At 40.8% G+C, this 26,686-nt stretch overlaps 1 protein-coding gene across 2 annotated transcripts in view; it reads left to right on the plus strand.

Moving 5' to 3' along the window:
* Positions 1–26,686, plus strand: part of nkain2 (sodium/potassium transporting ATPase interacting 2) — a gene marked incomplete at both ends in the record, with an annotated part of 95,428 nt that overhangs the window by 29,343 nt on the left and 39,399 nt on the right. For both annotated transcript variants that reach the window (XM_083898387.1, XM_083898388.1), the window contains 2 exons: positions 16,333–16,470; positions 17,986–18,066. In XM_083898387.1, coding sequence (XP_083754513.1) covers positions 16,333–16,470; positions 17,986–18,066 — 219 coding nt within the window. The remainder of the gene's footprint in view (positions 1–16,332; positions 16,471–17,985; positions 18,067–26,686) is intronic.

The following is a 26,686-nucleotide window of genomic DNA, read 5'->3' on the forward strand; positions in this document are numbered from 1 at the left end:
AATGGGACACCCCTTAAATGCAGATACGTCTTCAGACTGTGGGGGGCAGAATAACGCGAAAGCTGCGTCCAGTCTGTCAACTCCAAAAAAGAAGAAGAAGAACACATTTACGTCATCTGTAATAATCAGTTAGTTATAAGATGATACTCGTACAAATACCACAACCACGGACATATTCAGCTGACAGTTACCACACACACCACGGCTTATTGAAAAGTAAACGATAGCAAACGATCGCTTGTCCGGTCCGGCCGGCTATTGACAAAAGATCGTAAAATAAAAAAGAAATGTTACGTAAACAATGATGTAAGTAATCCATAATATGGGCCTAAACTAAGATAATACAATGGTTTTCAATGTTTTTTATATCTCTATTAACAAAAAAAAACATTGTTTTTGCTGCTTTCGGCGCCATCTTTGTTCTGTCAAAACACGCAATGCATTCTGGGTAGCCCTTGCTCCCTTGCTCTGAAAATCTCAATATTGAGGGCGATACAGCCCTTGAACTTGCCCCTCAACTTAATTTTTCTGAGAATCGGGACAGCACTTGCACTAGCGGGAGCGCGCATTTTTGAGATTGAGGGTTAAGCAAGGAATTGTGATTCACCCTTTTTTGTGTGGTGCAGCTGGGATTTTTGTCTTTGCAATATTTATATACATATAATATAAGTTTTGTGTCATAAGTTGAGTTGCAGACTCAAACACAGCACTTTTGTAGATAGCGATCGATTTATTTTTTTGTTTTAGGCATTTTATTGTTGACTTATTATTTCACAGACCAAACGACTTTAGCTGGCAGCTAGTTGGCACCGTGTTGAGCGCCATTCCGTGTCTACAATCCATTTAAATGTAACTAAACCCATAAACCACTGAAAACCAGTGGGTATGATATCTAGTGATGTTATTAGTTGATCTAGGCACAAATTGTCATAGTTAAGTTTAGTGTCAAGTATTCAAATTAGAGATAAAAATCAACATTTCTATGACCTCCCTCTGGTCAAACACCAGCTACTGCATTTAGATTTTTTTTAGATTTTCACTCAGTCTACTCTTTCCTCACTCTCATTTTTACATTTTCACATTATCTGCTATTCAGTTTTTCTAGTCAAAATGATGCTGCAGCTAACCGTAATTGAGTTTTTACTAGTCATTATGACATTATAAAAACTATCTTGAACTTGAATTATGACTCGGCATTATGCCATTGTAGATCTCTGAAACTGGAATTGGAGATATCGATATAGATACAATTTTCCCGCAACTGAATATAATGGCAAATCTCATACACATGAATGGCAACGGTGAGGTAATTCTGACCAGTGAAAACTGAATTACAGATTTCTGAAACTGTAGATTTGACTAGTGAAACATGAAGTCACAGATATCTATAATCTTGGCAGTTAAATGTTTAAAAAAGGCTTCCTCTCCATCACTCTGCTCTCAGCCCACTTCTCGGCATTTTCCAAACATCAGGTATTGGGCAGAGGTAGCTGCAGAAGCAGGGGTTTATAGACTTGGATATCAGTGTGTTGTCTTTTTCGTCTGTGTAGCAGCTTCTGTTGTTATTTCCAGGTCAAAGTCAGGGCGGTGTGTCAGTGCCTGGCCTTTTTTTGGGGGTCCAGCTGTGCATGTCTGAAGTTGGACTGACACACACCAGTTGGTTTATTTATTCTATTGAAAGAATAGTAGTTTGTTTTCATTCACTGAAGTTATTCTAAACTAAAGTGTCATACATTTGCTCTTTCTACTCCATATGTAAAAATGTTTGGACTGTCTTTTTATGTATTATTGCTGTGATTTAAACACCGAGCACAACAACTGTTTCTTTGAAGAATACTACAAACTAATTCCCATTAATGGTTGATCGTGTCTGGACTGATACCCAGGCTAAATGTGCCAAGGAAGGCAGAAATCAGGTTAGTTTAGCTCTGAAATCAGGTTTGGCCTGATTGGAAAATGCTGTTTGTTTGTTTGTTGTGTAGTAACAGGTAACATAGTGATGGAAATGTGGAGGCTTCCACATTCACAGGGTCATAATTGACTTAAGTGCAGTCTGCTCGTGGGTGTTTTTGTACAGTAAACACAGAGACTACGACTCTGGGTGCAAAACGCTCGCCGGACGCACTCCTCCGACAGTGAATGGGCAATCAGCAATGTGTACTCGGTGATATCACCTTCACTTAAATTATGGAAATGTTCTGCTTCATAACGGTGGGCGAGAGGAAATAAAGCACCTGGGGCCCATTGATGCTACGAGGACTGCAAGCACAATGAAGCCCATTTAAATAAGGTGACAAAGTTGGCTGGCAGTTCATTGTCAGCACCACAGGTTCTTTTCATGTCGTCCATTCAGCCAGGACACAAAGTTAATTTAGTCCCGACACAGTAACGCTATTGTCTCCTGACTTACTGAAGGAACTGAATCGTTTTTGGGGGGAGCGGCTCGTGGTCAGGACGTCTAACCTGGTTACAGACGTGTTAAACTAACATGTGATTTTAAACCACTTAATGTTTTACAGTTATTGGCTCAGAGTGATCATAACTAAAGGCTGATATTATGCAATACGCACTTCCTTTTGTAGTCGCAGATGTCTTCTCTCACACACATACACACACCACAACCACCATGATGTGGTTGATTTCATTTGGTTCCCATGAGGTTGTTCAGAGAGAGGGAGAGGCCAGTATCTACTTACCACTCTGTGTGTGCCTGTGTGTGTGTGTGTGTGTGTGCATGTGTGTGTTAATTTGTGTTAATATTTGTGCTGTCTTAATATTTCTTAGCCCGCTGGGCTTCCATCTGTGGGTTCGTCTGGTGTCATTTCGTGTCCCACAACTCCTACCACACACACACACACACACACACACACACGTTTCTGTCCATCAATCTTAGTGAGGACACTCAAAGAAATAATGCCCCTTACCCTAACCTTAACCAGCACAACTAAATAACCCTTAACCCTAACCCTACATAACTAAATCTAAACCCTCAAAAAGCCCTTTAAAGGTGCATTATGTAATAAATTTAAAGCAACTGGACATAAAATCCTCCTAATATGTCACAGAGACTCAGGAATAATGTTCATATAACAAACTGAACTCACCAACAACAACAGTACAGACAAACTATTTGCATTAAAACATTTTTTTTGCAAATCATGTTTTGGCATGTGGCGCCACCTACTGTCGTATACCAATCATTGCAGTCATTAGAGTCTCAGCTGCCTAGCAACCACGGGTTGCCAGTTACGTCAGAAAAACGAATACTAAAAGACCTCGGTATTTTGAATGTAGTAACCGTTTTTGGCCACATTTTTACATATGGCACCTTTAAGTGTGTTAGGACCAGCTAAAATGTCCTCACAAATATAGATTTGGATCCGAGTTTGTCCTCACAGTCTGCTACAGACATGCTACTGTGTGCACACACACAGTGAATAAATGAAACACATTGCACGATGGAACCATGATCAAACACACGGCCATCACACAGACACAAGAGCTTACAAACAAAACACGAGCCTCTGGGTACAATAGAGGTGCCTCCTAATATTTACTATTTATCATGCAGTTGAACCCCCTTCTCTCTTTCTCTCTTTCTCTCCATCTCTCTGTAACTGTATCAAACACACACATATTTTATTCTAATAAAAGCACTGTCTGCATGGATCGACCATTAAGATAGAAAACAGAAAACCGTTGGTGGGCCGGTAATTCATTTAGAGGCTGATCGAGGAGGGAGCGTGCGTGTGTCACATTCTCGTGTACGCGCGTGCTGCATAGTAACACAGAAACTGATTAAGTGAGGGAGGAAAGGATGGTGGCATGGGGTGAGAGGAGAGGAGAAAGGAGAGATAATGAGGCACAAGCAAAAAGGAGAGAGAGACACAGAGAGGGAAGCTGATATCAACAGAAAAGAAACAAAGAGAAGAAATGATGGAGAGTTTGTGTGTGAGAGAGAGAGAGGAGACCGAAATGAAAGAAGAGAGGGATAAAGAGACGGAAAGCAAGACAGAGGGGAGAGGTTTGAGATAAAGGAATGGAAAAGAGAGTGAGAAAGGGAGTGCCACTGGAGGTTTGGAAGATAAAAACACACGAGGAGAAGGCAACAAGCAGAGGGAGTCGGAGCCATAAAGGTGCTGGGAAAGGGAAAAAAAAGTAAAAGAACAAAATCATTTGCACAAATAGTGTAATTCCTGAAATGGTTTGGACCCAGTGTGTTCCAGAATCAATCACAATGTTGTGATTTATGTATCAGAAATGTGATTTGAAAACACACACACACACACACATCACTCAGCGTGTTTCCATGTGCAGTTACAACTCAGGCTGCAATTGATTATTTTCACAATTTACTTTCATTCTGATTCTTTCTACCATCAAGAACATAAAGTCAGATCAAAAATGTTCCAAACTGAATATCTCCATGTTTTTGTCACAGTTATGTTATTCTTCAGTGTTTATGCCTCTTCTCTTATTTCCAGGCATTAGCTGTAGGTTGGAAATGTGTGTGCAGCTGGACTCGAACTCTGGTTAGATACATATGATATTAGCTTGATTTCACATCACAGTGTCTAGATGTGTTAGTAACGATTTTAAATGTCTTGCTTTAGTCGGACTTCAACAATAATTGATTTTTCCTGAATAAAAATTACAGAAAGTTTAAAACACTACAACACATTACGATGAATATTTACAAAAAAAATATTTTTTTGTAATTGAGTGAAGTTTTCAGAAAGTTACCACACTGTAATATGGTGTAGTTATTGAATATTTATTTTCGGGTGCTGCACTTTGTAGACGGTCCCTGAGCTCCTGTCTCACTGATGACTGCACGTAGACATCAATGTAGTTTCTCCAGCTCGAAAAACGGCTCTTTTTGATGAAAACGAGGCTGTAGTTTGTTGTCTGCATTGCTATGACTAAACATAATGTCTTGCATGTGTTTCAGCAATATTTCATATAAATGCTATTGATTGCCGGAAGTTGGAATCTGTAAATATCTTTCTAACTTATGATAGACATGGAGATGACGGGTATTTTCTCCATTGTCATGACTTCTGGTTTCAGAGTTACCCTCTTACTTCCAGCGTAAAAAATCCTAAAAATGTATGTAGCTTACGTTAGATAGAAAAATCAAAACTGGACAAAACGGGAAACGCTTTTTAAACATTGTATTTTGAAAAACAAATGAACCAATGATACACAGATTCATCATTACCGGCATGCATCAGTTATTTACGTTGTCATTCATTTAAGTAATTTATTATACATAAAAAGATCTGCTATAAGTCCAGTTTTAGTGTCAGACATGGACAATTTAACATTTTCCAACATCAAGGCAAAAGTAATAAAAGAGTCATTTGTCCGATCCGTAAAACATGCTCCCATAAGTCATGTCCACCTCTGATGTCTTCTGCCCGCTGCTCTTGTCAGAATCAGTCCTGCTTACATCAAAGCAGCCGAGCAGATAAAACATACTGAGACAAAGCTCTTCTGTGATAATGTCAGCGATTCTTTTGGTCCGGCTGGATAAATCTCACACACACACACACACACAGAAAAAGAAGCTAATCTGACAGACGGATATAGAGGAGGCTTTCAGAGGCAGCAGCACGGAGACAAACAGAGGGACAAGCTTTCCATCAGAGACATTAAATGTGTTACTATGTAGTTTGATAAATAAAGCAGATACAGAGCTCCGGTGGGCTTGCACGACCGGGCGGATGAGACTTAAGACGTGAAATAAGATAAAGAAGATAAAGTAAGACAGAAAGGAGGGAAGTGGTAGAGGAAGAGAAGCAAAAAGGCAGGTGCATTTCTTTGGATGATGTGCAAGATATTAATCATAATCAGTTGGTCAATCATGCTAAATAACTGTGAAGAGCTTCTGCTCCAACCTGCAATTATTACTGATGACACATTCAGCTCAGTATCACTGCACTCACACTCACACACACACACACACACACACACACACACACACACACACACACACACACACACACACACACGGTCTTGTTTGAGGCAGACTAATGATATCTGATTGATAGTCTGCTGCAGAGGGAGAATGTCCTCCAGTTTGTGTGTGTCTGTCTGTGTATGTATTCATGTTGTCTATTTGGATGTGTGTGTCTGTGTGTGGGTGTGTGGGTGTGTGGGTGCCCTTTTGTGCGAGCACCATTCAAATTCGACTGCTATAAATAACCCCCCTCTATAATTTGGGATGAGGACGTGTCATTAATTGTGATATTCACAGTTTGAGGTTCGACTCCGATCGTCCCTGACAAGTTACGGCTAATTTGATTGGATGAATGATCCTTTGGGCTCTTCTTATGATATCAGCTCCTGAAAATTTGATTAGTCTAATTTTTCTTTTTCTTGTGGTCAGAGAGACTGACGATGTGACAGCACCCTAAAATATGAGCGTGTGGGCAGTGTTCATTTCTCATTTTAATGAGTTACTGATTAAAAAAAAAAACCAAGGTGAAATGTTTGATTGACAGCAGCAGGTATATTGTGGGACTTTGGTGCTACAGTGCCACTTCTGTGCTCAGGCTCCAATTAACCCTTTCACACCGAAGCCTCAAAATGTCTGGCTGGAATTTTTATTTATTTTTTTTGCTTATTTTTAACCATTTTTCCAGAATTACTTTCAATATCTGACAGTTGTTTACAATTTACTGCATGTTAAAACAGTGCATTAACTATTTAAAACAAACTTTTCGACTTTACGAGTTACGTTGTTAACAGACAGACAGACAAACAAACTCCGGCGAAAACATATACCTCCTTGGCAGAGGTCAATAATATTTGTTTGAGTGAGTTTAGGTTAGGCTTTTGTCTCAATGTCCAAAAACAGGCCAAAAAAATGGAAACTATGTACAGGTGTTTTTTCCAACTCTCTCCTCTCTGGTGACAAAGATGCTGATTCGACAGCTGGCTGAAGCAGCGCAAGTGATATTACCGTAATAACCACACGTTGGGTTGTTGACGTGCAACTTCTCAGCTTTCAAAAACCGCTGGAATTTTTCCAACCAGAGCAAACCACTGCGAAATTGCCGTAAAAATGTGTCGTCTGTACGGAGCCCCAGTGACATGGGAAATTTTTATTTGATTATTTCCCACAAAATAGGAAAGACATGCGCACAAAATACAAATTTGTTCCCACAAAATACAAATTTGTTCCCACGAAATACTAATTTGTTCCCACAAAATAGGTAAAACATGCGCACAAAATACTAATTTGTTCCCACAAAATACTAATTTGTTCCCACAAAATACTCATTAGTTCCCACGAAGTACTAATTAGTTCCCACAAAGTGGGTATAATGTGCGCACAAACTAATAATAATGTAATTCCTGGACAGATTTGTAAGTTACACAAATAAGTTTTTTGTGCGCATGTTGTACTTAAACTACTAATTTACTATTTTGTGGCCACAGAATAGTATTTCGTGCGCACGATATAGTATTTCGTGCGCACGTTATAGCTATATTGTGGCCACAGTTTAATATTTCCTGTCATGTCTGGGGCTCCGTACGTCTGCAATGTTAAAGAGTTGAAAGATGGCAGCCCTTGTTTTGGCAGCATGGTGGCACAGTAGTTAGTAGTAGTTGGCATTGTTGACTCACAGCAATAAGGTGCTGGGTTCGATTCCCAGTCTCAATCTCCCAGTTTCCTCCCGCCATCAAAACACGTTGGAGTGCTGGACACAGTCAGTTGGGTTGTTCCCTTGTGGTTGATGAGACTGATCTTATCTGACCTCGGGATTCCATTGTGCTATTTCCCTTGTATAATGCCAATAAAGATGATTTCCTTTCCTCTTTCGGCTATAATGGCTTCATTTTTGTACAGTGTGACATATTGCCAGTCTATGGACGGGATACTAAAAAAAAACACACGTTGTAATTCCTTCTCTAAACTTTACACTCTGTGCAGATGCCCTAAAAAAAAAGTTTGTATCCTATACTTTAAAAAAAGTATGGTCAGTCCTGCAGTATCATTATAATCTTACAGTCGGTTTAATAACCCTTTTATAATTGCCTTCAATTCCCTTGGAATTTTAACGTCCACATTTTTTTTTATCACTGTCATTTCCTTAAAGCACTTTGGTGAAGTCATTTTGGTTTTTAAATGTGCTCCATCATGAATAAACTTGACACACGTCAGTCAAAACCAGACAAAGAAAGAAAGAAAGAGGAAAAGTAAAGCGAGGAAATTCTGATGACAGTATTATTTACATTCATGTAACATATCTAGGCCAGACCGTATTCTTTCATTGTTCCAGCGGCCGCAAGAGAGAAAGCATCCAGCTGACAGGAAACAAAAGAACACTGGCAGAAATGGATGGAGCCCGAGGGGTGGACAGTCTCAGACAGAGAGGGAAGATCTGTGGAAATATCACACTGATTAGCCAGTGTTTCTGACATTTAAATGCCACGTTTACATAAAGAAATGTTTTCGAGGAATATTAATTACTGTAGTTAATTCATGTGGAGATGTGAGATGGATCCATGGTGGGAGACCAGCAAGAGTTAGTGTGTTATTATTGTTGTTATTAATGGGAAAATCTCTGAAATAGTATATGTTGAATAGTAGGTTTTGGCAGGGCAAGCAAAAGAGAAAATAGTGTAAAATTGTATGTATATTTTCCAACTGATCAAAGTACTCACCATGCAAATGTTGGAGCCTATGCCGAAGTGTCTGTGGAAAATTAAACCTTTCACTCTGGCAATGTCATTTTTTAAGTCAATGGTCCGGACACAGCACGGGTTATTGAGTTAATAGGTGAAATCATGTTGTCTGTCTTGGAACATTGTCATTTTTACTGCTGGGCTGAAAACTGCTTCTCAACATGAGGTAATACGACAATCTTGTAGCCCACTTGTTTGAAGTGGGAAGAAAAAAAAAAAAATTGAAGCACTTTCCACCACTAAGAATAAAATCATTTGAAGGACAAAAAGAGAAGAATGAGGGATTTCCCTCTGTGGCATTTCTGGTTATAGTCATAGAATTTTTATTTTATTTTTTTACAAAAGATCTATCTCTCTGTGTTTTCAATGACATGTATGATTACAATTAAGTCATTTATTCATTCATTGTCTGCCGCTTTATTCTCCACAAATGAAGGTAGTGTTGTATTTTGTCATTTTTGCTCAGGTCCTGATGCTTTAAAAATCAGGCAAAAAACTGGATTGTATAGCTGCTCATGATATTTATAAGCAGCGTGTTAAGAGTGGCGATGAGTGACAGCATAATTGGGCATCTACAGCACAGATGTTATTAATATGACATGACCTTTTGAGCCATTTGAACTGTGGTGCAGAAACGGCCTGCAGCCACTGGTCTTAAACCTCTGAGGTGTGTTTGTTTCCACCTTTTGCACATTGTGACTGATGTTTCTCGCAGCATGTTTAGACATAAGCACGAAGAAAAATGAAACACATTGATGAAGTGTGCACTATGTCCTTCACATTGCTGTGAGTGATTGCGCGGTGTGCCGCACTAAATAACACTGATGGTACAACAAGACCAGTGGTGAATGGATCTGAACTGCACTTTACTCATTCTCACACGCAGCCATTTGACAGCGTAACAACGTTTGGCTGCTCACCAAGATCTGGTCTCAGCTGGACGTCTGTAGACGGCTCACTCAAACGCTGCAGTTTCAATGCAACATCTCCTCTGCCAGTGAGCCGCGGTGAAGATGGGCAGCAAATGAAATGAAAGAGTCGAGAAGCACGGATGCATAACGCAAAAGACATGATCAACACTGACGCACAAACACGAATCAGTGGCTGTGGATCAGTGGTAGGGTTTTCCAAATGGACCTTCCGTTTTGGGGACCCACCATTGAGTCCTCAGCCCAAGTTAAGGAAAATAGAAAGTACCTGTTGATGATTTATGGAAAGATTATGCTAAAAAATGGGTACTTCATACAGGGTACATCTCTAAGTTAATGATGTCTTGCAGCGAATTCCAAGCATACAATTGACCCAGCTGTGTCTGTGTGTGTGAGGCCTTAAGGAGGAAAAAATTGAGATACAGTGATGTCAATTTAACCAATTCATAATGTTATCAATGCTTTTACATTTTAAGCAATGATGTGCATTAGGGGTGGGAATCACGGGATACATGGTCCACGATACCAATAATATCTCGATAGAGCCATTCTGTGATAATCAATATATTGCAAGACAATCATATACACTCTTAGAAATAAGGGTTCCAAAAGGGTTCTTCTACAAGTGCTGAGGTTCTACCTTCGATCATTTGCTTCTGAAAAACCCTTTCCAGAAGACAGGGTTTTTCAACCGTTCTTGGTAACACTAATGGTTCCAGTAAGAACCATTATGATCCAGAGAACGCTTTAAAACCCCTTTCCCTGAATAAAGGGTTTTAAAAGGGTTCTTGGTGGAAGCCTCCAAAAGGTTCTACCTGGAGCCAAAAAGGGTTTTTCCGGGAAATCACAATGACAACACGAACTACCAGATGCAGCCCAGCGTACCGGAAGCCACGGTTGCTAGGCCGAAGTTCCATTGTGCACATAGCCTATAGCATCACTAACTAATAAAAGTCACCAAAAGTTACACGTGTTAAGCAGTATCCTAATAATCTCCATCCTCAGTCCAAACAGCATCTTAAAATCTTAAAATTTAAAGAGGCGCTCATTGCCGGCCCGAGAACGACTCTGCGAAAAGTTCTGCCGACTCATGCAAAGGTAACACAACAGTTGTGTGAGTCACAGGTATTTTTACGACTTACCTACTCCCATGAAAGCACTGTTTTAAGGTTTATGACCACAGCCAAAGGTATATCAGCCTAATGGCTATCCTGTAATGTTCCTTTAAGTGGGACTCTCAGTCGGAGTTATGCAGTCTATCTATAGCTGAGTGACGATGGACGTTATGGCTTTTTACTGATATGACTGAATAGTTGCGATGACAATGAGTGGGCCTGAATTGTGGAAATAGGATATTTAATGGAGATATTTTCACCTTTGATCATCATTGTCTCTTTCCATATCTGCGTTTCCTCCATCTCCCTCTTTCCATCTCCATCATTCGCTTCCCCTCCTTTGCTCTCTCTCCCTCCGTCCAATTCCCTATACATCCTTTCATCATTTCCCCTTTCGCTTTGCTCACCCCCATCTTCCCTACCGTCTTTCCACTCTCTCCGAGCCCTAAGTAGCCACAAATGGCCCCTAATAGCCTCCAATGGAGATGAATTGATCGTTGTGTGAACTGAATCGATAGGAGATTGCTTTTGCTGTACACAGTGGGATACTGCACAGGCAGGTGGCCTTAATTAAGTTAACAGTAAAACTACGATTGCTCGGGAGTTTTATTAGGACAATAAAGTTGATGATTATCAGAGAGACGGAAAAAATATGGTTTCAGAACGAAAGCCGAAGATGTAAAACGGCTATATGGACATCGGTGAGCGTCTTCTCTGCTTGGATGTTGCCGTTTTTGCGCGATTCTCTCCGTCTGACTCACAATCGTTTGTTGTTCTCTCCACTCCGCCCCACTCCATCCCTCCTTTCCTTTGCTCTTTTCCTTCCACCTCCACGCTGACATGTCTTCCTCCAGCCTATCTATCTCACCCTTGCCTGCCTGACCTCAGCTCCCTCCCCTCTCTCTCTCTCTCTCTCTCTCTCTCTCTCTCTCTCTCTCTCTCTCTGCCATCTATAATGGGATGAGCAGCAGAAATTGATCAGCAGTTTTTTAAAGGTCACAGAACCGTGGAGCGAAGACGCTCGGCCACATCGGTGTGAGGGGAACGACGGAGGGTTAGGATGAGACTGAGGGATGGAGGCGATGGAGGAAACATCACATGGGATGAAGATAGAAAGTAGATGGTGGAGATGATGGAAGGGGAAAAAAAAAAAAGAGGTTCAGATGAGGTCATTTGCTGTTGTTTTATGATATCGGATCTGATAATAGATGAAGGCATATCAAATACTGAGTGACTATGAGAGGAGAAGATGAGCTGAAGACTGCAGGTAGGGAGGAGCTGAGAGACGACGACAGAAGATGAGACATCCTCACTTCTTCTTTTAGCCGCTATCTCTGTCATCGTCGTCTCTCTCTCTCTCTCAGAAACAGTCAGATCTTAATCCTCACTCCATCTCATCGGGGGCCCTTTCATCACATCCCTTGGCCTGCTGTCTCCGTCCTCTCCTCTCCTCTCACCGTCTCACCCTCCTCCTCCTCCTCCTCCTCCTCCCCCTCCTGTGTCCTCGTCTTCTGTTTTAGATAAAAGGACACTTTTATCGCTCTGCTGTGTCACATAATGGTCATGCAGTGCAGCTGTCCTCCTGTCTGGAGCAATAATAACTCTTTGGAAATCTATCCTTGGCTATCAAATAGATGGAAATCGCTCCGAAACCCGCTGAAGATGCTTCCCCTCTGCCTCTCTTTAATGTTCCTTTTATCGCGCGCAACTTTCTGCTGCAAATCTATTCCCGAGGTATCTTTTTTTTTTTAAACACTTCAGCCCCTTCTTCAAATTCAAATCTGTTTAATTCGATCGATTAAAAACAATCAATAGTTAAGCGCTAACCAACAAAATATTTGCTCTTTTGCCCTTTGACAGTTTGTTTTGCAGACAACACAAATAAATAAATATGATTCAGGGGGGGGCGATGGTGGTGGAAATGGCCACCAGTGGCAGTGATGGATGCTCTGTTGCTCTGTAGTCAGTCCCTCAGCTAACTGCTGCATTTCAGAAAGTCGTGCAAACAAGAGCCCGAGCATCAGAGTATGTTAACGAAGCAGTGGCAGGAATGCACACGCCTGAATCTTGAGGGAATCAGCACTGGCGTTAGATTGACAGGAAGCTGCATAACAACTTGTTTTCCGTGGGGTTTTTTTCTCCTTTTTTTGCACACAGGCAAATAGGCCTACATGCATCCATTGAATCAAGTCCGTCCGTCCATCTTCGACCGCTTTATCCTCCACATGAGGGTCGCGGGGTGGAGCTGTGGTAATCTCAGCTGACATAGGGCGATAGGCGGGGTCACAGGACCATATACATAGACAATCAAGTCAATCAATCCTGTTAAAATAGCCCAAATTCATAAATCACAGTTTGCCTCGGTGGCCTTTACAATCTGTACACTAGAGCTGAAACAATTACTCGATTAATAATCGATTACTAAATTAATCGTCAACTATTTGATGATCGATTAATCGGTTTGAAGCTTTCTTCGTGATTAAAGGCGCCATATGTAAGAATGTCAACACAATGAATGATGATGAATAGAATCGTTAATTGCAGCTCTACTGTACACATAACAGTGAAAAACCTTTTTTGTTGTACAGCAGCAGCAGAAATAACACCACAAATAACGTTCATTGTCCAACAGGGCAATGGAGGCAGGGAAACATTAGATTTTAAATCTGTTTGTCCTCCGTCTCACGGCAGGAATCTACGGCCATGTGGTAGCAACATGTACTCGGAGAAAAAGAGGGCGACTTGGATCAGATAAAATAGCTTTCTGCACGCACCAAGCCTTGTGCATGAGGGGGGAGGTCATTCAGTGTGGTCTTATACATTCTCCTGCACACATCTGTGATGCTAAATAGGTTGCAATTCATTAAAAGTATGGAATTATGGAAAATTCATTTATATGTTGCCCCAAATATGGCCTCATCAACTTCATGATTGACAAAAGCAAAAAAAGAAGCCCATGTGAAGACGAGAGCGTACTGCGTCCACAGGTGGATGCACAGTACAACAAGGCAGACGAAGACAGACAAGCCGAATGTGAACACGCCTCGTCCTCTGCTCTAAGCAGCGGAACTGAAACGAACATCTCTGTCAGCAGCATCAAAGCTTATGGCAGCAGATCCCAAAGGAGCCCGGTAGCCAGCTTGAAGCTCCACCTGTGCAGAGCCGAAAGCCTTCATGAGCTGCAAAGAAATATCAAAAAAAGTGCCACATCTGCTATAACATAGCCGCCGCCGTAGAGACGAACGCTCTGCGCGCATCTCGCCGCCTCCGTCTCTCCCACAAGAGTTATAGTTGTTGAAAGGTCGGGCAATTTCACACCTTTCTGTCATTTGACACATGCAAAGGATTGTGGGAGTGCAGCAGTGTGTGTGTGTGTGGGGGGTGTTTTATGGATGCTTTTGTCTTTTGTATGTCAGAAGGAGCGAGTGACTTAATTACAAAGAGTGACGCACTGGGGGCAGATGAAGCTGGTTTGTTTTGCAGCTGAGCCGTGAAATGAGGAGTTCACATCAAAAGCAGAGAGCGCGCTGCGACGGGGGCAGATGGTCTGGTTTTGAAGATCGCTCCTCACTTCGGGCTTCGTATTAAGCCAGCGTGGAACAATAAACTCCAGCAACACGAGACTTTTTAGCTGCCTTTAAGGCCCTGTTTTGTAATAACTAAGAGAAATCAATGTGGTTGTTACCTAAATTGTAGAAATTCCACTCGTTTTTGCATGATTTGTTGTGTATTATTTGGGGGGGGTGGTGTGTGTGTGTGTGTGTGTGTGTGTGTGTGTGTGTGTGTGTGTGTGTGTGTGTGTGTGTGTGTGTGTGTGTGTGTGTGTGTGTGTGTGTGTGTGTGTGTGTGTGTGTGTGTGTGTGTGTGTGTGTGTGTGTGTGTGTGTGTCCCAGCTGGGGTGAAGACTGTTTATATTACTGGTGATAGAGAAGGGGCCCCGAGGGGCCTCGGTAATGGACTGGGAGGCCTCTGACTTCTTATAATGGGTTCTATAGGTGTGTGTGTGTGTGTGTGTGTGTGTGTAAAAGAGAGGTACAATTGCAGCACTTTATAATTGTCAATGGGAGGACACACTTTTGCATAATACACTGAGAGAAACAAAGATACACACACACACACGCAGACACACACAAAGAGAGAGGGACAGAGCGGGAGACAAAGAAGCACAATGTCTTCCGCCCTCACACACACACACGCACACACACAAACACTCACACATTGTGATGCCAGCTGAGCCCAATGTGTCCGATAACAGCAGGTGCTGTCAAGTGCAAGCACGGCCGACCTGCCCTGACATGGACACACACACACAGGGAACACACACACACACACACAGGGAACACACACACACACACACAGGGAACACAAACTGAGACACACACACACTTTAATACAGATTCCTCTTCTTGTAAATCTCATATGTACAGCATATTTTTATATTTAGATCCAATGTCTCATAAGTGTAGTTGACACAAGGTTATTGTTTATATTTGTGTGTTAGTTGAATATATATATGTGTGTGTGTGTGTGTGTGTGCACCTTCTATTTGGCTGCAAAAGCACCATAGTGTTGCCATATGGTCTCACATTAGGACGCACTAAGCTCAGCCATCGTGTGTCGCAGTGTCCTAAGGAGAATAGCTCGACAAACCTGTGTGTGTGTGTGTGTGTCTCTTTAGTTCTTTGTTTATTTCTTTATTTCTTCTTAAGTGTACATGTACGTACATGATTACCATAGCAACCACCGGGGCTTTTAAGCGAGTCAGCTTTAGTGTTAATATATTTAGCATTGTCATGTCATACACTGTGCTGACTTCATTAACTATCTCAGCATGAAGTGCCAAAGGCCTAATAATAGCAAATGATAACAATCTCTCCCTGTGTGTGTGTGTGTGTGTGTGTGTGTGTGTGTCTGTGTGTGTGTCACATACACACACACACACACACACACACACACAGGGGAGAGGGAAAGCGAGTCCTGGGATTGTGACACAAATGCATCAATAACTGATTAGATTTTGCCTCATTATGGTTCAGCTGCGACTTGTGAATCCTCTTGTTTTGCTGTCTCTCTTTTTCTAAGTTTTCTTTCAGTTGAATTCTAATTAAGTCTACACACGCTCTGTGTGTGAGAGAGAGAGAGAGAGAGAGAGAGAGAGAGAGAGAGAGAGAGAGAGAGAGAGAGAGAGAAAACACTCAGTCGGGTTACATGAGGTTATAAAAAACAAAGTGTTGTTTTATTACGAGTAAATCTGGACTTTTAAAATACATGTTAGGCTGTTCTAATGAATACTACATACATACGTTCTGTCAGAGTCAACCTGGCCTGGGTCGCCTGCTCATGTGCACTGTGTTATCAACCCAAATGGTAGAAGAAACAGGAGAAGACAACAGCGAGTACAAATATGACTCAATCCAGGCCAGTGCTTTTGTTTTGGACTTGCAAGAAGACACAAGTCATTCAATAAAGTCTGTAAACTCTAAGAGTTGGTCTTTTTTTCAATCTTAATTGTCAAAAACAACAACTTGTGATGATTCTTGTCACTTTGTCACTAATCTCCTCCTTCTTCGTCTTCTTTTCCGTCCTCTCAGGTCAGCGTGTTAGAGCGTCAGGTGATCGATTTCCTGGGCTACCAGTGGGCTCCCATCCTGACCAACTTCATCCACATCATCGTCGTCATCCTGGGCCTGTTTGGCACCATTCAGTTCAGACCAAGATACGTCACAGGGGTAGGTGGACCACACACACACACACACACATGGATGCATGTCCACACAAAAGAAGGAATATGAGATCGTCTTCATTAATTATTGATTTATTTCCTTGGAGTGAGGACAGTGTCATTAGGAGCATGTTATGTCGGCAGCTACAGCTTTTCTTCTGAGGACACTTCAGTGACTTCCGTTCATTTAGACCACAGGTCTCAAACTCACATATCAATTATAATGAGAAGTGGTCCACAACCTCCTCCACCTGTACTGAGACTATAGACAGAATATAGTACTTTGTAATTTGTTCACTCATTTGTTAGGTGTTGAACAGGGAGCCATATTTGTATAATAAAAATACCAAAGGTTATATGAATCAAACTTTTAAATGTATTTAAATCAAAATGATATATGAGCATGTTATATGATTGTATTACAGTTGTCCATATGTTATTATTTCATTTTTTTATACATACATACATATATATATACAGTATATATATACAGTATATATATATATATATATATATATATATATATATATATATATATATAAACTGTGTATCGTTCTATAGCATAACAAACACTTTTACTTTGAAATTCTGTGAAATATCTTCATGAATATATATATATATATATATATGTATAAATATATACACACATACATATACATATATACATACACATATTACTATGGGTATGTGTATGTGTGTGTGTATATATATATATATATATATATATAATGCATTTTATTTGGAGGCACCTTTCATGACACTCAAGGTCACCTATACGTATATATACGTGTATGTATATACAGATACATATATACGTATTTATATATGTGTGTGGTAAGAAAGGCAGTTTTTCTCTTGATTTTTTTTCACTCCCGCCGGATTAGATTTGGTTACATTTCCATTTACAAATTATAATTGACAAAATGAAAATACATTTTCACCATTGCCCCCCCCTCCAATCTAAATCTATTCCTTATCAAATATGGCCCTTGTTAATGTTTGGACACCCCTGGTCTTAACTGCCTAACACCCCTGGTTCTGCCTAATTAGGACCAGGTTTTGGTCTCCATGAGGACTACTGGTTCTGACACGGTCAGTGTTTATGCCAGAAATGCTCCAAATATGAGAACTCTCACACACATGTGCACACAGTGAATATTCAGTGAGATGATTCAAGTAATGAAAGGAAATAAAAGTTTTTCATAAATTCATATATATTTCTGTTTATATTTTCATACGCACACACACACACACACACACACACAGTCCTGCGATGCATTTTCTCTTCCTGTCTGGTTTGATTCCAGTGATTGGTTGCCCTCCTCGCCGCTGTTTGTTTTTGTATCTGCACGTCTTAACAAACATCACAAGTGAATCCTCCCCGTGTCTTCTCTCTCCATCTCACTACTTCTGAATGCGAGGCATGAACATGCTTTTATAATTCTCTGGCAAACACCTGTCAAACCTCGTCTGCCTCTCACTTTCCCTCTGCCTTCTCTTTATCTCCGGTGTCTCTCGGCAGTACGCGGCCTGGCTCGTGGTGTGGATGACCTGGAATGTTTTCATCATCTGTTTTTACCTGGAGGTTGGGGATCTCTCCAAAGTAAGAAATCATTTCATTTTCTTAATACTTCTGCAACCTTGCGGGGGCTTTTCGGGGCTTCTGACGCATCACGTAACAACCACAGGCTGTATCCCACTTGCACTCACATTTGTCCAAATATAAGTGCAACAAGGCTGGAAATCTGCATTTTCTAGTAAATCCAAATGACAAAATCAGCAAAAAAAAAGATTTACTAACAAATATTGACTGTGCAGTTAAAGCCTTGGTGTGTATGGAATTAGATTTGTGTCAATTTTCAGTCAAACAACACAATTTTAAGTAAAATATCAATTTAATCATTCAAAATTATTGTATTTTATTTGTTTTGTAAATGCACATTTAACTTGGTCAGACACTTGCATTTATACTCCAAGCCTGGGTTTACTTTGGCTCCAAAACTCAGTAGCCAATCAGGAGGCAGCTTCTTAAGGCCCGCCCCTGATCAGAATCACAAACGCAATAGAGCAAGCGAAATTACAATCATTGCTAATTAAAAGAGTATTTTCCAACAAATAAAATACAGTAGTTTTGAATTACCACATTGATATTTTGTTTGCAATTTAATTTTTGTTTACAATCAATTCATGAAATGTTGTTTGCTTCTTCTTAAAAAGTGATGCTCGCTGCGTGCAAACCCAATTTCATAGATGTGACTTACTATTCTGTTCCTGTGTGAATCCCATTATTATCCAAAACTCTCAAGTGAGTTACTTTTCCCTCTCACTCTGATGAATATAGTTTATTATGAGTCACTCCCACACACACATACACCATTCTGCAGTCATTAACTAGCCAAATATGTATTACTCCAGCTAAATGGTACCCAAAATACTTATATACTCTTTGTATAATGCTTTAAAAAACAGACAGCAATTCTTGCATCTTGTGACCACAATAACTTTCTTTGTGTTATAATTATTGTTACTTTAAAGGCGCCATATGTAAGAATGTGGCCAAAAACGGTTACTACTCTCAAATTCAAAATACCAAGGTCTTTTAGGTTTCGTTTTCTGACGTATCTGGCAACCCATGGTTGCTGGGCAGCTGAGACTCTACCGACTGCAATGATTGGTAGACGGCGGTAGGTGGCGCCACATGCCAAAACATGATTTCAAAACATGCAAATATTTTGTCTGTACTGTTGTTGTTGGTGAGTTCAATATGTTATATGAACATTGTTCCTGAGTCTCTGTGACATATTAGGAGGATTTTATGGCCAGTTGCTTTATATTTATTACATAATGCACCTTTAACTATGTGCTATCCACCTAAATGTATTGTATGAAACAACAGTGATGAGCACAGAGTCGGCATGAATGAGAGAAAACGTGTTCTAGTTCACACTGAGAGAGCTTAAGAAGAGGCGAGAGACACACTCTCACAGTCTGCATTAGGTGTGCGAATGGAAACCTGGGGCCTGAAGCCTCAATTCAGTTATCCTTCACTTAACAGCTGCGTCTAACTTGACTCTTCCTGCTCCGCTATGTTGTCCTCGCCAACCCCCGTGAAAGCAACAGCGATAACGAGTGCGGAGAAACGCCTGAAATGTGAACAAATCAAGGTTTTTTTTTTAGGTTTTTTTTTTTTTATCCAGGCTTTTTTCAAACACTGCCATTTCAATTTGCTTTACATTTACATTACCGCTCTCTTTGCATCTTTTTTCTACCTCCCTCTCTCTCTGTCTCTGTGTCTCCCTCTGAATTTTCTCCTGATTGGGTGATTAAACATCATCAAGCCAGTGCACCCCGCAGGATGATTTGGCCATAAAGCAAACAAATGAGATTTAAATAAACTAGAAAGCCCACACAGGGGGGGGATAAAGACATATGACTGAACTGATTTGTATATATATATACTGTATGTGTGATTATTTGTTGATTGTATGCTATCACACATATTCACTGTCAAGACTGCGGAGTCGCATTTCATCTTTCCGACGCCCCGGCAGCTCTAATTAAGCCACCAACAAATGGTTTTGTCTGTCGAAATGAGAGATCAATGCTCCTGATTCAATTCCCTTTTATATGTAAAGAGCCAAATGATCTGAAGGCTCTTTTAAAGGATGACGACTTTTACAATGTTAGAGAAAGAAACCGAGTGGCTCACACGTTGACTGAGCGCATTCTTTGCTTTTACAAAACTGCAAGTGGAGAAAGTGTGTGTTTGCATTATTCACAGACACACCTCTCTGTGTACAACACAGCGGAACGATGTCTCTAACCGTGACAGCGAGTGCTGACATCTCTGAAACGACTCCCCCCCCCCCCGACCCTCCCCTCCGTCTCATCTGAAGAGGAAGGGCCACGTAATTTCAGAGCAATTTTAGTGCAACCTCAGCCACAATAATAAGAGAAAGTGAGACCCTGTCAGAGAGCGACATTCACAGACTGCTTACTAACAGGAACACTTCGAAGAAGTAAAGATTAGGTGAGCGCGGCGTTGAAAGATGGATCCTTTTAAGCCTCTTAACCCTTTAACACCTAGCGTAACGTATCACAATTCCAACAGTTTCTGAAAGCTGAGAAGTTGCACGGCACAAATAAATCTTCAGCCTTAATAAGTAAATAAGTCCAAAAAAATTGTGTGATTATATAAATACACTGAATTCAAGTCAATTACACTAGTACATATTTAAATTTTTTGCAGTTTTCTGGAAAAATGGGCAAAAGCACTTACTCACAGGACATTTTCTGGGGCTTTTATGGTTAAAATAAGGTGTTAATGGGTTTGAGGTCCTATATTAGATCCTATTTCTCCAAGTTAAACTAGTTTCCTGGTGTCCTAATGAACATGTCTGTGACATGCTTTGGTCAAAATACCATAAGGATGAAGCACCACAGCAGTTCAATCACCCTGCCAAAACAGCCCTGTTCAGAACACTCTGTTTAGTAGTGTAACTTTTAAAAAAAAAGGAAAACGACATTTAAGGGACAGGAAATGGCATCAGTCACAGAGGCTACTTGGAGCTAACAGCAGTTAGCATTTGGAAAAGTGATAATTTGCAGGCTCTAGAAGGCACGTTGCTGTCATATATAACATGTATCCACTGGACAGATAAATCGTCTGAGGCTGGAAGTTTGTGTAGAACTCTGTGCTTCACTGTGGAGCCAAGAATAGAACTTTTCGCGGACTTCCGGTTTTCGGGTTTACTGTTGCCGTCGCCTGTACTCTCGCATGTTTTACGGACATAGCGGAGCTCCGCAAGACAACAATTCCAGGAATTTATCGCATTGTGACGGAAGTCAACATCTAAATTGACCGTCGGTGTGAGTGTGAGAGTGGATGGTTGTTTGTCTCTATGTGTGTCCCTGTGATAATATCACATAGGACAGTTGGGATTGGCACCAGCGCCCACTGCAACCCTCAAGTTGGATGAACCTGATGGTTAAAGCAATAGGATCTCATCCTGTCCGTGGTGTTTCTTTGTTGCATTGACTCTTGGCTATGTTCCCACCTGATACTGAACCTGTGGGATTCACACCTTGTGTGATTTCCAATGTTTGATTTGCAGTCCTTTGCAGCTGTGTTATATACTAAAATATAACAGTATGAGACATACTGTAAAAGTCGAAGTTGTTTTGCGGGTTGTTAGATATGGTGATTAAAAAATAATAAAAATACATTAAATGTTTATTCATTCAACTTCAAGAAATTTGATTTGGGCCAATCAGTGTTTCCATAAACAGAATAAATCACTTGATTGTGGCTGATTACAGTCTGGGGTGTTATGTTTTTTAAAAATGTTACTTTTCTAGTCACAGTCTTCAGTTAATTAGTTGCTCTGTTGAATGTGACTCAGCTTCTATATTTTTCATGAACCACACAAGCTTTAATTAGTGCTAGTCTGGACTGAAGGGTCATCGGCTCAGCTAGTTTCCGCTGGTGCTCGCTACTCATTTACTGCTTCATACGGCCATCTACCCTTTGTGTACACACACACACACACACATAAACTGTAAGCCTTGTTAAAATGTGTTGCCGAACCACTGCTTCAAGTTTTATGGTGAGTCAACAGTTGTGAAACTCCTTGCACCTTCACTAGTCTTTCATTTTAATGACAGTGCAGTGCCCGGAGGAAGTATGTATTCCTATAGTGGGAGCTGAAGAAGATTTTTCAGTTATGGTAATGCATGATAAGGAAGGTAAAGGCTAACACAATACAAACACTGTGCAACCTCATTAGGCACAACTCAAATGTTTTAATTTTCGATTAGCATTAGCGTAGCTAGCCGTCGTGACTCACAAAACAGCCCTACGCTTATGCTAATCGACGCTTCGCTAACTTACCTTTGGAAACAGGTACGCCAAGTTAGGCGCAAAGTAGTAGCACGCTAATGCTACTACTTTGCCCGCATATTGGTGAATGGATCGCGACTTCGTCGTTTCAGTATACCATCATTTTCTGCAGTAAACCGTGTGAAAATGTCTCACCCACCGTGAGAACAGCCTCTTCACTCTCACCTCCCTGCTCCAGACAGCGCAGCTGCTGCTGATGAGCCGCTGCCTGCCTGGTGTAGCGTGATAAATCAGCGAAAATTAAAATAACTCCAAAAAACTTGAAAATCAAGGATGCACACCATCGGGCCATGCTCAACCCATATCCAAAATCTTAGAGTGATCTGATACTTAGTGTGATATGCCTGTCACAGACATATCACACTCCTGAGGTATATGCCGTGAACTTTTTTGTTTTTACGTTAGATTCTTACTTTCCTCTGTTTTTTTAAGGTAGATTTACATCTTTCTACTGGCCCTGAGGCCCAGTTTTATCAGAAACAACTGTCACAATTGTTTGGGTTTTGTCTCGATCACACTGAAAATACACTTGACAACAGGTTGGGAACATACACAGTAATAATATGTTCACTTTATTTGGATTTATAATGTATTGTAGAAATTATGCCTCTAATGTTTTTCACTCATGTAATAAGAAAACCTTTTTTTAAAGGCCTCAGATTTCCTGACCAAACTCAACACATCTGGTTTCAAACAAGGTCAAAGTGGCCACTTAATCAGCAACACAATTACCAATCAAACACTGACCAGTCGGAGAGTTTCAAAGCAGATGCTGAACAGCTTGTTTTTATGATCAGAGCAGTTTGTGTGTGTGTGTGTGTGTGTGTGTGTGTGTGTGTGTGCCAACCTCAATGGCACGTCAACCTTGACCCAGTTACTGAGTGAGAAAGGAGGCACAAATGCCCACGTCTCTGCCCTCCAGCTGTTGTATGAGATATGAATCCATCACCTGCCTTTTAAGGGCTTGTTTACTGACCCGAGGGCTATTTTTACACTGAACCACATGTAAAACAAACCTGGCCATGACCATTATCTGTCAAAAACAGAAGAAAATGCAGCGAGCAAGGCAAGAAAAGAGTGTGATGATATTAACCGTGAGTCATTCGGTGTTAGGCGCATTTCAAAATAGCAGCTGTCCACGAAAAGAGGGAAACAGATTTTTTTTTAGTCTGAGAGCGACGACATGCTTGGCTGATTGAGAAACATGTTACCGAAGAAGCCCAATGTCATAAATTAATTAGTTGCAAGAAAGTCTTCCTTAATGCACTCACGTGAGGCTAAATTGTGGTTTTCACGTAACAAAGGGCAACGCTTTAGATATTCAGCAATAACAAAATGTGTATTTTTATTTTATTTTTACGAATAATATCATTTTTATTCCAACAATGCTGTCATCCACCTTTTCTATGTTTGACTTTTATTTGTCTTACCTTGCCTCTGCCCTTTCCTTTCCTCCTCTAATCACCTTGCTGTTACAATTCCCTCACCTAATCCTAACCCCAACCCATAATCTCTGCTCCCCCTCGGTCTATAGAAGTAAACGCACCTTAAACTAGTTATTTCTCATTGTTTGCTCGTCACCAGTGCCTCAATCAGCGATACTAACTAAAGTCAGAAGGTGAGATTTGTCCACCATGGTCACAGATATGTGTATCCCATTGGCACTTATCGTGTTACTTAAATCAACCATAAGGTGTCTCGATAAACTCTGATTACAGTAAAGTTACTGAGGGGAAAGAGAGCTGGGATAAGAGTGAAGATAATCCAGCTTGGACCTGAAGTAGTGATAAGAAAAGGATTAGACACCAGTGTGTGTGATTAGATCTTTGGGAGTTGGATTGGCAGCGCATTTCTTGCCATGGTGAGCTGTTGACGGTCATTTGAGACTCTTAAGGCCCACTCACACTTACTGTACATGGGGGAGGTGTGAACTACGTGGTGGGTTCTTCTGCTTTGCCTTGTTCATGCGGCACAAATTGAGAAGTGTTCAACTGTCCTATGGGGCTGAACAATTTGTGTAAAATAATAATTAACAGAACTTACATGCACATTGTGTAAAATTAAGTAACAGTTATTCCATTTCAAGTGTTTTGGAGAACTAATGTAGCCTTCAGTTATCATTACATGTGAAAAAATATGAAGGTTGTGGGTCATTATGACACTTAAAATAAAGTCTCATTCTGAGTTAATGAAAAACAACCATTCATCCAATTATATGAAGAAAAAAAATAAAAATATAAATGTTTTATCTTCTTTATCTCAGCCAAATTAAAATAATTTCACCCAACTTTCCACCCAACCGTTGCTAAGACGTGGAAACATAACAGGTGACAAAAAAAACATATCGCACTAACAACAACGAGACAACACACAATATTAAACAATTCATAACAGTCATGTGTTTAATAAAAAATGCGATGTTGACTTCCGAGCTCACTGGGACGTCACAATGCGCTAAATTCCTGTCTCGCGGAGCTCCGCCTTGTCCGCAAAACATGTGAGAGTGCTGTCAAGGGCAACAGTATCCGAAAACTGGAAGTCCGCGAAAAGTTCTATTCTTGGCTCCACAGTGCAGCACAGAGTTCTACACAAACTTCCAGCCTCAGAGGATTTATCTGTCCAGTGGATACATGTTATAAAGAATGTGCCTGCTAGAACCTGCTAATGATCACTTTTCTAAATGCTAGTAGCCTCTGGGGCTGATGTAATTTCCTGTCCCTTAAGTATCGTTTTACTTTTTTTAAGGTGGACCTAAAGAGATACTACTAAACAGAGCGTTTATAACAGGGCTGTTTTGGCAGGGTGATTGAACTGCTGTGGTGCTTCATCTTCATGGTATTTTGACCAAAGCATGTCACAGACATGTTCATTAGGACACCAGGGAACTAGTTTAACTTGGAGAAATAGGGTATAATATGACCCCTTTAAAAAGCAGGTGCAACAGTTGCAAATTTTTTCCTTCACTCATTTTTTTAAAGAAGAAATCTGTTGCAGATGATTCCAGTCATAGCAGAAAAGCAGAAAGATGAAATGACGAAAGACCGAAAGTTGGATTTGAAGACGGAGTTTTACCAATCAAGGTTTTGTAAATGAACAGAAAACGATGTGTTTGTCTGCCAGTTGACCAGGGAATACAGACTGCAGTGGTGAGTGTTAAAGGGAATCCCAGTGACAAAGCGAATGGTGGCATAGTGAATGATATGGAGGAGGGTTTTTAGTAGAAGTAGGTCTGTAAATTACATCGCCATAATCTATGATTGGGAGGGTCTGTCGTTATAACCAGAAGCTGTTTAGCTGAGTGTTTTAATGAGGATTTTGTTGCGATAAAGAAAACCAATTCTAGATTTGACTTTAGAGAGCAGTGCGCTGATGTGCAGGTTATAAAGTAGTAGCCCATTTCAGCAATCCACCGCTGAGCACTGACCTCATTACATTATTCACCAACGTATATTTTTTCACTCTTATTTGGCAAGTGCTGGGTGCCAATTTTGAACTCTCAGTGATTAGGCCTGGCCTCTTCATGTGAGGTAATGACGGTGTGTGTGAGCCGTTCTTTCAGCGCCGTGTTATAGAATTTCTTTCCTTTTTTTTCTCTTCAATAACCACTTCTGATGCTACCTCTTTCTTTCATGCTCCCTCTTCCTCCGTCTCACCCTCTTCATCCCCTTGTAATTCACCCTGTAATCAAGTCTTTTTCATGTTGTTGTGCAAATTGCCATGCGACTCTGGGCCTGCGCTCTTCTTCACCTTTTCATCCACTTTCTTCCTCAATACTTCCAATGTGGAGACTTGCAGAAATATGTCCCTGTCACTGCTCTTCATGGTCAATTCCTATAGTGTAGGACGTTTACGTGTTGGCCGGTACAGTGTGCCAATTTATTACATGACTTTAGACACTTAGTCCATTACTTTTGGGGTCACAGGACGAGAATGGTTGTGACAGACTCGATTTTTCTTCATTACAGAGACTCACAGACGTCTCACTGTGTGAAAGAGTCAGAAAATCACTCGCGCTTTGATTCATGTCACATTGTCAGTGACAGATTTATAATTTGATCTGTTTTATTCTAATACCCAGACTGTGCATCCTCCCCCCTCCCACCTACAACAGAACAGGGACACTAGAATAACAACAAACTGTGTAATTACATTTAAAGAAGTGAAAATCTTGCAGGCAAAGACAACAAATCGATCCAATTTAAAGGAGCGGTGACAGAACCGCTTGTCGCGCAATGCATCAGCTTAACTGTAGCTGAGCACGCCTGGCAGCACCAGCAGCTGGAAAAGTCGGAGAGACCGGGGTCGTAAAAAAAAAAAAACGTTG

Source organism: Microchirus variegatus, assembly GCF_963457635.1.
Source record: "Microchirus variegatus genome assembly, chromosome: 12".
NCBI lineage: Eukaryota > Metazoa > Chordata > Actinopteri > Pleuronectiformes > Soleidae > Microchirus > Microchirus variegatus.